This window comes from Narcine bancroftii, chromosome 2 (genome assembly GCF_036971445.1).
Source record: "Narcine bancroftii isolate sNarBan1 chromosome 2, sNarBan1.hap1, whole genome shotgun sequence".
In the NCBI taxonomy this organism is placed as follows: Eukaryota; Metazoa; Chordata; class Chondrichthyes; order Torpediniformes; family Narcinidae; genus Narcine; species Narcine bancroftii.
Window position 1 is genome coordinate 276,623,727 of NC_091470.1, and position 15,407 is coordinate 276,639,133.

Sequence of the window (15,407 nt, forward strand, 5' to 3'; positions counted from 1 at the left end):
TTAGTGAAACACTATTAAAGCACCAGTGACCCAGATTCAGATCCACTGGAGTTTGTATGTTTATCCTGTGACTTGCATAGGTTTTCTCTGGGCTTCCCCCCACTCTCCAAAGTGCAAGGAGTTGATAAATTAATTGAATGTAATTGGGTGGCAAAGGTTTCATGGGGTGGAATTGCTTTCTCCAATGCTGTATTGTTAAAATTTTTAAAGATACATTGGGGAAATCATCAGTCCATGAAAATAGTTTGCATGGTTTTTAATAAACCAAATGACCTAGTGACCCAACATGTTTTTGTGTTCTGCCACAGGGAGCAGTGTCCTCTCGTTCCTGCTGCAGGATCTCTCCCATGAGGCAGGCTGGATGGCCCTTATACACAACAACCAGACTGTTAATTGGTATTTCAAAGACGTGGACCACATCACCGAGATCTCCTACACAGCCACCTTTTATCACTTCATGGTACTGCAGGGATACTGTTAGGGAGCTGCATGTTAGTGCATCCCACTCAATGAAAGCCCCCAAGTAGTCGACTGAGGTTCAGAATAACACCCAAGGCAGGGTAGGCAGGAAGGGGAGACTCTCAGCCTTGCTCATTGGGATGGTGGGATGCCCAGCTCAGACATCGTGGAGGAGCACAACACCAGGGTTCATATTACAGGGACAGGAGCACAAGGCAAGGGTTCACATCCCAAGGGCAGGGACACAAAGCCAGGGTTAACATCCCAGGGGAAGGGGCACAAGGCCAGGGTTCACATCCCAAGGGCAGGGGCACAAGGCCAGGGTTAACATCCCAGGGACAGGGGCACAAGGCCAGGGTTTATATTACAGGGACAGGAGCACAAGGCCAGGGATAACATCCCAGGGGCAGGGGCACAAGGCCAAGGTTCACATCCCAAGGTCAGGGGCACAAGGCCAAGGTTCACATCCCAGGGGCAGGGGCACAAAGCCAAGGTTCACATCCCAGGGGCAGGGGCACAAGGCCAAGGTTCACATCCTAGGGACAGGAACACAAGGCCAGGGTTCACATCCCAGGGACAGGAGCACAACACCAGGGTTCACATCCCAGGGGCAAGGGCACAAGGCCAAGATTCACATCCCAGGAACAGGAGCACAACACCAGGGTTCACATCCCAGGGACAGGACCACAATACCAGGATTCACATCCCAGGGGCAGGGGCACAACTCCAGGTTCAGATCCCAGGGGCAGGGCATAAGGTTGATGCTGACCTTTCAGAGTGTTGCTGAGGGTGTGCTGCACTGTCAGAGGCACTGTGGTGGGAAACAACAAATGGTCAGGAGGAGAACTCCCACAGCCCATGCATCCATTGGCCCTGCAATCGAGGTCTGTTTATCAGGGGAGTTTGCTCTGTTTGTTAGTGATCATGGATCATTAGGGGAATGGGAAGGTGCAGGGCCATCACTTTCAGTTCCATTCAGTGGCACTGGGGTGTGTCTGCAGTTATCGGGTGGTCTGTGTGAAGTTTGCATGCTCTCCCTGCCACAGTATGGGTTTTCTCCAAGAGGTCAGGTCTCATCTGGTCGGTGGTGAGAGGTTGGGTCTTGAGTCTGGTTAGGGGTGAGAGGTCAGCCATGTGTCCTGTCAAGAGTGAAAGTTCGTCATTTGTCTGGTCGGGGCAAGAGGTCATCACATATCCTGTTGGGGTGAGGTGTCGTCATGTGTCTGGTTGGGGTGAAGGGTTGGGTCAGACACAGTGAGGACTGATCCCAGCCGTGGTGTTTTTCAGGAGGACGACAATATTGTGGTGTCCCACAACCTCACCCAGCGTCCTGACCACATCCAATTCATGGATCTCACACACAACGCTTCCCTACAGCCATTGAACTGGACCTACAACCGGAACGGCGATTGGTACTTTGACACAGACAACATGACCTTGTACTACCTAGGTAAGACCAGGCAAGGGCAAGTCAATGGCCAGCACGGTAACATGGGTCTCAGGTACCCCTAGCCTGGGACTTTGGTTGGACAGCAAGAAGCTGCAAAGCCGATAGCACAGGGAATTCCAGACAAAATGGCAGTGTTGACCCAAGGTAGGGGAGGGGTGCATGGAGGTTAGGTGGAGGGGCTATGCCCAGGATTCAGGCTGCACTGCGGAGGTAGGGAGGGGTACAGGGAGGTTGGGTAGTGGGGCTGTGCCCAGGATTCAGGGTGCACTATGGGGATAGGGGAGGGGTAAAGGGACTGTGCCCAGGATTCAGGATGCCCTATGGGGATAGGGGAGGGGTCCAGGGACTGTGCTCAGGATTCAGGGTGCTCTGTGCAGATAGGGGAGGGGTCCAGGGACATTGGGTGGCCTTGGGATGGAGGGACTATGTCTAGGTTTCAGGGTGCACTAGGGTGCCCCATGATCGAAGGGGATGGATGCAGGCATTAGGGTTGATTGGCTTGACATAAATCCATGCAGACTCTCTCTGATCCTCTCACTGATCTCCTCGAGCCCTGCTGTTTCATTTTCACAATTGATCCCCGCATTTTCCTCACCTTGGATGCCAGGCTAACCTGTCCACGACTCCTGTGTTTACTCTCCATCCTGTTTTGAATGGGGATGCACTAGTAACACTGCAATCTATCTGACCTGATCCCAGGATCTACACAATTTTGGAAAGTGACCAGCAATGTGTGAATTATTTACAAGACAAGTCCACCTCCTTGTGTCCTGTGGACTGTAACCTATCATGTCCTGGGGACTTACTTTTTCGAACACTTCAATTTCTCTGACACTATTTCCTACTAATACTGATTTCATTCAGTCCTTCTTTCATTAGATCGTTGTTTCCTCAACGTTCCTGGCAGTTTATTGTGTCCTCCTTTCCGAACTCTGATCCAAACTATCTGTGTTGCTCTGTCCTTTTTCTCATTATGTTTCCCTGTTTTTGTCTGTAAATTTGGCTTCACTAATCTTTCTTCTTCACGTATCTGTAGAAATCTTTGCAATTCATTTTTATGTTCCCTGCAAACTTAGTCTCTTACTTAATGCCCTTATTGAATCCTCGGTTCTCTGCTAAATTGTAAACTATCCCCAGTTCAGTGCTTTTTCATTTTAAATATCACCTCTTCCTAATATTCCTCATTAGTCTAGATTGAGCTACCTATCTTGCGGCAAGAATTATCATCATTTCATTCACTCAGTCTCTGAGAGGGTGGGTCTGAGACATTTTGAACCTCTGCAGTCCTCCTGGTGAAACTGCTCCCTTAGTACTATTGGGGAGAGAATTGCAGTGACAATGAAGGAGCAGTGATATAAGTATGGTTTGTCAGCATGCTGGGCACTAGGCAATAATGGTGGAGGGGAATAATGGTGGAAGTGTCCAGGGGTGAGATACTGATCCAATATGGTGTTGAAAGCATTGGAGCTACAGTCAACTAGACAAGTTGGGAGTGTTCCATCTTTCTTTCTTCTTCTTTGGCTTGGCTTCGCGGACGAAGATTTATGGAGGGGGTAAAAGTCCACGTCAGCTGCAGGCTCGTTTGTGGCTGACAAGTCCGATGCGGGACAGGCAGACACGGTTGCAGCGGCTGCAGGGGAAAATTGGTTGGTTGGGGTTGGGTGTTGGGTTTTTCCTCCTTTGCCTTTTGTCAGTGAGGTGGGCTCTGCGGTCTTCTTCAAAGGAGGTTGCTGCCCCCCAAACTGTGAGGCGCCAAGATGCACGGTTTGAGGCGATATCAGCCCACTGGCGGTGGTCAATGTGGCAAGCACCAAGAGATTTCTTTAGGCAGTCCTTGTACCTTTTCTTTGGTGCACCTCTGTCACGGTGGCCAGTGGAGAGCTCGCCATATAACACGAACTTGGGAAGGCGATGGTCCTCCATTCTGAAGACATGACCCACCCAGCGCAGCTGGATCTTCAGCAGCGTGGACTCGATGCTGTCGATCTCTGCCATCTCGAGTACTTCGAGGTTAGGGATGAAAGCGCTCCAATGGATGTTGAGGATGGAGCGGAGACAACGCTGGTGGAAGCGTTCTAGGAGCCGTAGGTGATGCCGGTAGAGGACCCATGATTCGGAGCCAAACAGGAGTGTGGATATGACAACGGCTCTGTATACGCTTATCTTTGTGAGGTTTTTCAGTTGGTTGTTTTTCCAGACTCTTTTGTGTAGTCTTCCAAAGGCGCTATTTGCCTTGGCGAGTCTGTTGTCTATCTCATTGTCGATCCTTGTATCTGATGAAATGGTGCAGCCGAGATAGGTAAACTGGTTGACCGTTTTGAGTTTTGTGTGCCCGATGGAGATGTGGGGGGGCTGGTAGTCATGGTGGGGAGCTGGCTGATGGAGGACCTCAGTTTTCTTCAGGCTGACTTCCAGGCCAAACATTTTGGCAGTTTCCGCAAAGCAGGACGTCAAGCGCTGAAGAGCTGGCTCTGAATGGGCAACTAAAGCGGCATCGTCTGCAAAGAGTCCCCAACAATGAAGATGCTGTTTACATCCGGTACCGCACGGATGGCAGTCTCTTCAATCTGAGGCGCCTGCAAGCTCACACCAAGAGTGTTCCATCACATTGCTGGTATATCACAAGATATGGGAGCAAAGGTTGGCCCATTGACCAAGGAGTCTGCTCCGCCATTCAAATCATGAGCTGATCTATCCTCCCACTCAGCGCCACTCCCCAGCTTTCTCCCTGTAATCCTTGATGCCCTAACTAATCAAATGTCTGCCAATCTCTGCCTTAAATACACCCAATGACCTCGCTTCCACAACTGCCCGTGGCAATAAGTTCCACAGACACACAACCCTCTGATAGAAAGAAATTTTTTCACATTTCTGTTTTAAATTGACGCCCTTTTATCCTAAAGTTAAACCCTCTTGTCCAAGAATCCCCTACCATGGGATTTTCACCTCTCCTTTTCAAATTTTAAAGTGAACTCAATTATATTGTGATTACTGCCTTCTAAGGGTTCCTTTACCTTAAGATCTCTAATCACCTCTGATTCATTACACAGCACCCAATCCAGACCAGTCGATCCCCTGGTGGGCTCATCAACAAGCTGCTCCAAAAAGCAAACGCATAGGCATTTCACAAACTCTCACTACTGAGATCCTGTACTGACCTGTCTATCCCTATCTACTTTCATGTTACTTTCAGTAATTATTTTAACACTGTCTTTCTGACATGCCCCATCTATTTCCAGTTGTATTTTGTAATCCATATCCCAGGCTGCTGTTTGGGGGTCTATATATTCCGGATAACTGCCATTAGAGTCCTTTTATCTTTACTATTCCTTAACTCAATCCATAAAATCTGATGCTGTGTCCCTTCTTTCCAAAGATTTAATATTGTTGCTTATCAGCAGAGCCACGCCACCTCCTCTACCAACCTACCTACCTATCCTCCTGATACACCATGGATCCTTGGTTGTTCAGCTCCCAAGTTCATCCATCCTTTAGCCACAACTCAGTAATGGCCATAGCATCATACCCTCCAATGCTGTACTGCAAGATCATCTATCTTGTTTCTAATACCTCAGACCAGTTTTTGAATGTACTGTGTCTGTCGTCCCTCTGGTTATTATTTTGTTTTGTTGCCTGCCTGTTATCCTTGCTGCATGCCATCTTTGCTTTACTGATATTTCCCTCTACTTCAGCCCTAGCACTCTGGTACTCATCCTCCTGCCAAATTGGTTTAAAGCCTCCCTAACAGCTTTCTTAAACCTGCCCACCAGGATATTGGTCCCCTTTGGGTTCAGGTTTAACCCATCCTTTTTGTGTAGGTTGTATCATCTCCAAAATAGATCCCAATGATCCAAGAATCTGAAGCCCTACCTCCTGCACCAGGTTTTCAGCCACACATTTATCTGCTTGATTTTGTTATTTTTGCCCTCACTAGCATCCTGAGATGACCACCCTGGAGGTCCTCCATCTCATCTTTCTCCCTAATTCCCTCTTTAGGACCTCCTGATTTATCTTGCCAATGTTATTGATATCAATATGTTCTAAGACTTCTAGCTGTTTGTCATCTCCCCTCAGACTGTTCTGGTCCCGATTTGAGACATCCCGTACTCTGGCACTAAGGAGGCAACATACCACCTAGGGGTCTTTATCAGGCTCACAGAATCTCTTGTCTGTTCTCCTCACAATGGAATCTCGTATCACTATTGCATGCATCTTCACCCTCTTCGCTACAGAGCCATTCTCAGCGCCAGAGATCTGGTGCCTCTTGTTTCCTCTGTCAGGTCATCTTCCCCAATACTATCCAGAATGATAAAATTGTCGCTGAGAGGAATGGCCACAGACATGTTATTTACCTACTTCCTATGGTTCCAACCTGTCATTCCTCACTCTCCTTAATAAGCTATAGGTCATCAAGCTGCAACTCTATTTCCTTAACACAGTCTCTTAGAAGCTGCACCTTGGTGGGCATTGAGGTGGCTCAGAACCTCCAATGGACCCCACAGCTGACATTCGACACAGAGCATGAAGCCTACAGTTACAATACCTCATCTATTAGCACTAATAAATATTGAATAATATGTTCACCCATATTCTAACCCCCACCTCTTATCTATGTCTTGTAGTTGGTGGAAAGACCGCAGATGTCAAGGGAAATGTTTATGATCATATACATTGCACAAAGTACATAAACACTAACATTCTTACTTGCTGTAGCAAAAAGAAAAACGACATAATCAATCACAATAGTATATTTAATTATAACTAGATAACCATTTGCAGCACAGAAACAGGCCAGTTTGGCCCAACTAGTCCGTGCCAAACATCATCTTCCACCTAGTCCCACTGACCCGCATTTAGCCCATAACCCTCCACACCTCTCCCATCCATATACCTATCCAACCTTTCCTTGAATATTAACATTGATCTCACTTCTACCACCACTGCTGGAAGTTCATTCCATACCCCCACCACCCTCTGCGTGAAGAAATTTCCCCTTATGTTTCCCTTAAACTTTTCCCCATTTACTCTCTTGTTTGAATCTCCCCCACTCTCAGTGGAAAAAGCCTATCTACATTGGCTCTATCCATCCCCCTTATAATTTTGAATACCTCTATCAAACCACCCCTCAACCTTCTACATTCCAGAGAATAAAGTCCCAGCCTGCTCAACTGTTCCCTGTAACACAAACCCTAGCAACATTCTCATAAATCTCCTCTGCACTCTCTCTATACTGTTTATATCATTCCTGTAATTTGGCGACCAAGGAGACAATAAATTTTTAAAAATATAGATGATAAATACAGTTTGAAAGGCATATGAATGAATTTGGAGGGGTAAGGGCTAAACACAGGCAGGTGGGACCTGTGGGCGGGACTTTTTGGTCGATGTGGGCAAGTTAGTCTGAAGCCCTCTTTGCACGCTGTATGACTATTTATCCGAGTGCAAAAAAGTGACATAGCAATAGCGCAAACAATCTTTTTGTGGTGTTGGAATGACCCTAATTAGTGTAACAAGACAGAGGTTCCAGTGTTGGAAAGAAACTGTTCTTGAACCTAGATGCTCTGGTCTTCAGGCTTCTGTGCCTGCTGCCTGAAGGTAGCAGTGAGAAAAGGTTGTGACCAGGGTGATGGGGGTCCTTTGTGATGTTGGCTGCCTCCTCAAGCCAGTGCCTCTCATAAATGTCTTCAATGAATGGAAAATCGGAGCCTGTGATGGACTTGACTATGTTTGTTACCTTATGAAGCCTCAGCTTTCCTAGACACTCGAATTCCCAAACCAGGCTGTGATGCAACCCGTCAGTATACTTTCCACAGTGCACCGGAAGAAGTTTGATAGAGTATATGACAACATGCAAAATCTTCCCAAAGTTAGAAAGTAGACGTGTTGGTTGCCTTGATGTGCTGGCTGCAGGAAAGGACTTCTGAAATACAGAAGTTTCTGACCCTCTTCACCTCCATCTCATCAATGCAGACAAGTGTAGGGTCTCTTGCCCTCTCCTTCCCAAAATCAACAATCATCTCCCTTGACTTGGTGTTGTTGACAGCAAGACTGTTCTTCTGGCACCACCCAAGCAGATTCTCAATCTCCATCCTATATTCTGATTAATCATTTCCAGTTATTCAACCAACAACACTGGTGTTATCAGTGAATTTATAGATCGAGTTGTAGTTGAAGTTGGCAATGCGGTCATGAATGTCCAGGGAATAGAGCAGGGGGCTAAGCACACAGCTTTGGGGTGCCCCTATGTTGATGGTCAGTGAGGAGGTGGCAATATTGTTGATTTGCACTGATTGGGTCTGTCAAAAATAAATTGGAGTCGGAGTAGAGTGACTCAGCACAGGGTACCCAGTCTAACCTGCTTTTAAAACCATGGGTAGCATGTCTGATTTTCTGGTCATTGTGAGCCCTTGTGTATTGTTTATTTCACAAGAAGATAGCTGTCTCCGATTCCCCCAGTCTGGGATTGTATCCTAGGCCTGATGTTGGAACAGCAGAAGTTTGCTCAGATTATGTGGCAAGTGGTTTTCAAACTTTATTTCACTTCACCTTAAGTAATCCTTATGCCATCTTTCTGTGATTAGTAAGGGATTGCTTGATGGTATGTGAGTTGGGAACAAAAAGGTTGAGAATCACAGCTTGAGACCCAATTGTTACTGAAATATTTTGCTTGAGAAAAATTGTCATTGGCCCATTTCCTTTGGAGTCGTGAATCCGTGCACATAACGAGTCAATTAGGTACGATTAAAACAGTAGTTTTCAAACTTTTTCTTTCCACTCACATACCACCTTAAGTAATCCCTTACTAATCACAGTGCACCTATGGAATAAGGAATACTTAAAGTGCTATGTGAGTGGAAAGAGAATGTTTGAAAATCACTGGTGAACATAGTGGCTCACGGGTGCCATCTGGGGAACATCAGTGGGACTGCATCTGACAAAATCTGTTTAAAGGTAGTGTACAAGAGTGTTGCAGAAGCTCAGCAGGTCACACAACATCCATTGGAGTTAAAAAGCAATAGATGCTTTGGGTCTGAGCCCTTCATCAGGAATGTCAAAAATCTGGAAGGAGGAATGGAAAGGGGAGGAGCACAGGCATAAGTGGATGGAGATGAGAGGGTAGAAGAGAAAGAAGGGAATGAGGCAGAAGGGCTAAGAAAGATGTTCTCTGATAGGAGAACAGAAAGGAGGTGGGGAGCTGGAGGAAAGGAGACATGGGTAGAAAAAGAGAGAAACTGGGGAAGCGGGTTAATGGAAATTGGAGGTCATATTGATGCCGTCTGGATGAGTGCTGAGACGGAATACAAGGTGTTGTTCCTCCAATTTGCAGATAGCCTCGACATGGCAGTAGATGAGTACATGGACAGATATGTCATGTGGTAGCGGGGTGTGGAATTGAAGTGATTGGCCACTGGGAGGCCCTTGTTGTTGGAGCGGTCAAAGCAAAGGTACTCACTCAGTGCTCTCGGTTTGCATCCAGTCTCCCGCATTGGGAGCACTGGATATTGAACTGAAGTGAGAGACAAAAAAGCTGCAGATGCTGAAATCTTGAGCAAACAAAGAGAAGCTGGAGGGACTCAATGGGTCAGGCAGTATTCATGGAGAGAGATAATCAGTCAACATTTTGAGTTACGACCATTTATCGAGATTAAACCAAGAAAGATTGACATCAAGGGGGAAAAGGGGGTGGGAGAAGAAAATAGGAAGGGACCGAGATGATAGGGTAATGGACGGGAGATGGAGAAACAGGTAGAAGGAGAGACCATTGTGTGGGGGGAGAGGTGGGGAGACAGAAGGGGGAGAGATTACTGTAAGGACATTAGAGGGAATAGTAAGAACAGGAGTAGGTAAAAACAGATGGGAGCAGTGGATCCAGAGGGTTACATTAAATTAGAAAAATCAATGTTAATGTAATTGCTGCTCCTCAAGTTGCCCTGGCAATGAATGGCGCTGAAGCCATGCAGGAATGGTGAGGGGGATTAAAACGGCAAATTGAATTGTATTAATTATTGTCACATGTACCCAGATACAGTGAAAAGCTTTGCTTTGCATGCTTTCCAGGCAAGTAAGCCCGACCTAAGTATGGTAGGTAGTGTTGCAATACATCATCCGTTATTTAATGGTAAAGAAGTCTACATTTCCTTACAAAACATTCTTGATTTTATTACTGCACCTTTTTACTGTTCATGTTTGTTGTATGGTGATAATGCCGCAGCTCCTGACAGAATTTCATGTCCCAGTTTCAGGAAGAGGCGCTCCTCATCAGCCAAGCCTTGATCCAGCGATGGTCGATATAAGCATTCACCTTCGCATCTTCCGCTGCTTTTACCAGGACTGTGGGTCTCCCCAAGCAACAATGCTCTCGTACATCAGTTCAGTTTCCAAATACAGGTAATGCACTACCACAAATCGATATCGATTTCCACTTGTTTAAGGCACTGTGTTACAATACAGAAGGAACCCCTTCAGCCTGTTTAATTCTGCTGGCTCTCATTAATCACATCTCTAGTAACCTACTTTCCCCACATTTCCATCAACTCCAGCCTCATATTCTATCCCTCATCTACACATCAGGGGTAATTCACAGTGGACAATTAACCAACCAACCAGCACATCGTTGGGATGTGGGAGAGAACTAGAGCACCTTAGAGAAACCCATGTGGTCACAAGAAGAATGTGCAAACTCCACACCATCAGTGCTGGAGTCAGAGTTAAAATGGGGTCTCTACAGCTATGTGGCAGTGGCTTTTCCTGCTGTGATGTTGTGTCACCCTTCGGTATGGCATCTCTGGTGAATAGGTGAACAAACACCAGGAGGCAACCATTTGGCTCACTGACCTGCTGCCACCTCAGCACCACTTTGTTGTGCTGTCCTCAAATCCCTGGATATTGGTCAAACTTAGTGACCAAGTTTTCACAAAACACCAATGCTTCTGAGTAAATAAATTTCTCTTTGTCCTGGTCCTACAAACAGGCCCTTCCACCCATCATGTCTGTGCCAACCATCGTCTACAGTAAATCCCATCTGCCTGCACGTGGCCCATATACCTCAAATCCTGCCTGTCATGTACCTCTCTTAATGCCTCTTAAATGTTGCTGTCATATCTTTGCCCATCACCTTCCCAGGTTGCCTCTTCTAGTAACCTACCACTCCCAGTGTTATAAAAAAAGTGCCTCACACATCTTTAAATTCCCTCACCCCCATAGTCATATTCTGCGACCCCTGCTGCCTGATGCCTCAGCTAGAGGAAACAGCCACCCTGAAAATAATCAGCCCCACCTTGTTCTGCACAGTTTAAACACAGCTTGCTAATGCACAGATCTCAACACAAGCACACAACATGGGCCATTCAATCCATTGTTCCTCTGTTAGCCCTTTGAAGCCCACTAGATCCTACTCCACGTATTTCATCAGTTTCACTTGGAACATAGAACAGAAAAGTACATGCAAATGTTGTGCTGACCCAGAGAAACCTATGATCAACTTAACTGTTCCCCACCTCGCAGCCCATAAGCCCCTATTTTATTTTACATCCACGAGCCCATCTTGGACTATTTTAAATATCCCTCCTAGCAATACATTCCAGGCACCCATCACTTTCTGAGTAAAAAGCTTACCTCTGATGTCTCTCCTAAACTTTTGTCCACTCACCTTTAATAGATGCCTTCTTGTATTGGCCATTGTGGCCCTGGGCAAAAGGTGCTGGCCGTCCACTTGACCTACGCCCCTCATGCACCTCTATTCAGTCACCTTTTATCATCCATCGCTCCAAAGAGAATGCCCCAGGCTCACTCATTCTTTCCTTATGATATGTTCTCCATCCTGGTAAATCAAAATTCAAGTTTATTGTCATCTGATTGCACATATATAACCTAAAGAAACAGCATTTCTTTGGACCAAGATGCATACACGTTCACATTCAATTCAAGATTCAAGTTTCTTTTATTCTCATGTTCTTTCTTCTTTGGCTTGGCTTCGCGGACGAAGATTTATGGAGGGGTAATGTCCACGTCAGCTGCACGCTCATTTGTGGCTGACAAGTCCGATACGGGACAGGCAGACATGGTTGCAGCGGTTGCAAGGGAAAATTGGTGGGTTGGGGTTAGGTGTTGGGTTTTTCCTCCTTTGTCTTTTGTCAGTGAGGTGGGCTCTGCGGTCTTCTTCAAAGGAGGTTGCTGCCTGCCAAACTGTGAGGCGTCAAGATGCACGGTTTGAGGCGATATCAGCCCACTGGCGGTGGTCAATGTGGCAGGCACCAAGAGATTTCTTTAGGCAGTCCTTGTACCTTTTCTTTGGTGCACCTCTGTCTCAGTGGCCAGTGGAGAGCTCGCCATATAACACGATCTTGGGAAGGCGATAGTCCTCCATTCTGGAGACGTGACCTACCCAGCGCAGTTTGATCTTCAGCAGCGTGGATTCGATGCTGTTGGCCTCTGCCATCTCAAGTACTTCGATGTTGGAGATGAAGTCGCTACAATGAATGTTGAGGATGGAGCGGAAACAACACTGGTGGAAGCGTTCTAGGAGCCGTAGGTGATGCCGGTAGAGGACCCATGATTCGGAGCCGAACAGGAGTGTGGGTATGACAACGGCTCTGTATACGCTAATCTTTGTGAAGTTTTTCAGTTGGTTGTTTTTCCAGACTCTTTTGTGTAGTCTTCCAAAGGCGCTATTGCCTTAGCGAGTCTGTTGTCTATCTCGTTGTCAATCCTTGCATCCGATGAAATGGTGCAGCCGAGATAGGTAAACTGGTTGACCGTTTTGTGTGCCCGATGGAGATGTGGGGGGGCTGGTAGTCATGGTGGGGAGCTGGCTGATGGAGGACCTCAGTTTTCTTCAGGCTGACTTCCAGGCCAAACATTTTGGCAGTTTCCGCAAAACAGGATGTCAAGCGCTGAAGAGCTGGCTCTGAATGGGCAACTAAAGTGGCATCGTCTGCAAAGAGTAGTTCATGGACAAGTTGCTCTTGTGTCTTGATGTGAGCTTGCAGGCGCCTCAGATTGAAGAGACTGCCATCCATGCGGTACCGGATGTAAACAGCGTCTTCATTGTTGAGGTCTTTCATGGCTTGTTTCAGATTCAGAAAATGTAATATTACATGAAATTTCCTTCTGTCTGCAATAAGGCAGACAAAGAGTCACCATTAGTATTGCTCAGCAGCCTTTAAAGTAAGAGAGTCCCTTCAGAGACACTAAATGTCCAAGGATTCATCTCTAGCACTCACACAACCTCTATAACTGCACAGTCCCCTGTCCAATCTATCAGCAACCTGAGCCCCATTTCTGACATGATCAGGAAGTCTTCAGCCCCTGAGGCTCTTCAGGTCCCCTTCTTGCCATCAGGACCCTCCTGAATCCTGGCTCTATGAGTCCCTTGACCTCAAGTCACTGACCACCTCAAGCCTGTATGGGTCTTTTAGCTTCTGAGCCCCTTGCTGGTCTGCTGCCGTGGTCACCATCCTGTAGGGTCATCTCCTCTGCTTTTGCATCTTTCCGGGGGTTGGGGGGTGTTCCCCCTATTTCTGGTGCCCTGTACTGGGTCCAGTGCTCACTCTTCATGACTGCTGGCAAGCCTAAGTGACACCATAATTTTATAATTGTTTATAATTTTAATTTTATAATTTAGACATAGAGCACAGTAACAGACCCATTCAGCTCATGAACCCATGCAACTCAATTACACCTAATTGACCTACACCCCCATTCATTTTTGAAGGGTGGGAGAAAACTGGAGCCCCCGGAAAAACCCACACAGACACAGGGAGAATGTCTAAACTCCTTACAGACAGGAATCAAACCCCTGTCCTAATCACTAGCGCTGTAACGGCTAACCGTGCCATCTTGGCACAGACCCTGACATCGCAGGATTTTAATTAAAAGCACCCTCAGCTCCTTTAACAGACTGTTTAAAGCCTGTATAGAGTTACTGGCATTTGGACTGTGTGGTTGGACCCTGCAGAGCAGCACTGTCTCTCCGTTCCCTTCCCGCTGTCCTGGCAATGCTGCCATTACAGCAGCTCTGGGAGCGCCACCATTTTTCACCACAAAACAACACATAATCACACATTTACTTAATTTAAAATAAATACATCTACATACTGTATATTGGCATGATTTACTTGGTTTCAGGATACTGTTCATCAAACTCAGAGCCTGCAAGAAGAAGTTACCAGATGAACAGTCTTGATTTTGCTGCTCCTGTACCTCCATCCTGATAGTAGTGGGTCAAAGATACTGTGCACTGGATGGAAAGGGTCTTCTGTAATTCTTTGAGCCAAATTTAAACAACTTTCCTGGTGAATGTCATCATTTGTGGAAAGGGAGACCCCAGTGATCTCACCCATCTTGATGGGATCCTCTGTATTGACCTCTGTTCCGAACATTGCTGCTACCATACCAGACATTGATGTAGCCAGACAGGTCATTCTCAATTGTGCTCCTATAAATGTTGGCAAGATGGGGCTAGTACCCTCTCCCTTCCTGGAGCCTTGCATCCCCATATCATTCTGCACGGCTTCCTTGGTGAATTAGATTAATCCTGCCCTATCTGATCCTCGCACCTACAGTCAAAGTCTCAACACTGCTCTGTATTCTTCCATACCACAAAGGCTCCAATCACTCCTGAGATTTCCTCTTTCTAGCATGTGGTCGAACTCTTCCTTTTGGAAGTCCTCTCCAGAAAACAACTTCACAGTTCCTGCAGAAGGTGATAGTGTGGTGGTTGCCCAAGGTAAGAGCTGCTCCAAGCAACTTCCTGTGGTGGTGAGGGTTGAGGTAACAGATTCAGAGGGCTCAAGGAATTACAAGTCTTAGTATCAAAATGCAAATTTTATTTACAGCCTGAAGCAAACACACAACCAGAGACAGAACATTGGCACGCAAACCAATCTCACTAGCGTGCAAATTTACTAAACTACAAATACCTAGAGAAGGTACTTTGTGTACTGAGGGTTATAACAAACAGTATCTGCCACCATTCCCCACCCCTCCCCTGGCACATGGATTAATTAGGCTATCTAGCAACAGATTCAAATCTACGTTAAACTGGGTGAACCAATGGTGCCTCAGATGCGCATCGCAATTGAGCCCCCATCCTGTAATTCACACACCTTACTACTGTTCCTCCAGTGCTGCCTGTGGATCACAGTTAGGACAGGCTCCCAGAAACAAAGAGCGAGTCAAATATGTGTGGCTTTTTTTATACTCCTGGGATTAGAGGCTGGCCCAGATAATGAGTCAGGTGACTTCAGATGAGTAGCTTGACTAATTGGAATGTCCAGGGTATAGAGTCTGATTTTAATTGACCTTCGACCAGCAAGACGTTTCTTGTTTGGCCATTGAGTTATAACCTCCCCAGTTGACAAGTGAACCATGTCAGAAGCTTCATGGTTCAAGGAGATTCTCAGGGATAAAGATTTTCATACATTTGCAGGAATAGATGTTGATGTCTCTGTGAAAAATGCAAGTTCTGTGCATTGTGTTTCTGTGCAGTCAATGAGTT

The 15,407-nt window shown here is 46.5% G+C and overlaps 1 protein-coding gene across 1 annotated transcript in view; it reads left to right on the forward strand.

Moving 5' to 3' along the window:
• The window catches only part of pkhd1l1.1 (PKHD1 like 1, tandem duplicate 1), a 185,547-nt gene that overhangs the window by 128,640 nt on the left and 41,500 nt on the right, over positions 1–15,407 (forward strand). Inside the window, exons 63-66 of the mRNA XM_069915690.1 lie at positions 313–460; positions 1,747–1,909; positions 10,147–10,297; positions 14,548–14,636. Of these exons, the coding sequence (XP_069771791.1) occupies positions 313–460; positions 1,747–1,909; positions 10,147–10,297; positions 14,548–14,636 (551 nt within the window). The remainder of the gene's footprint in view (positions 1–312; positions 461–1,746; positions 1,910–10,146; positions 10,298–14,547; positions 14,637–15,407) is intronic.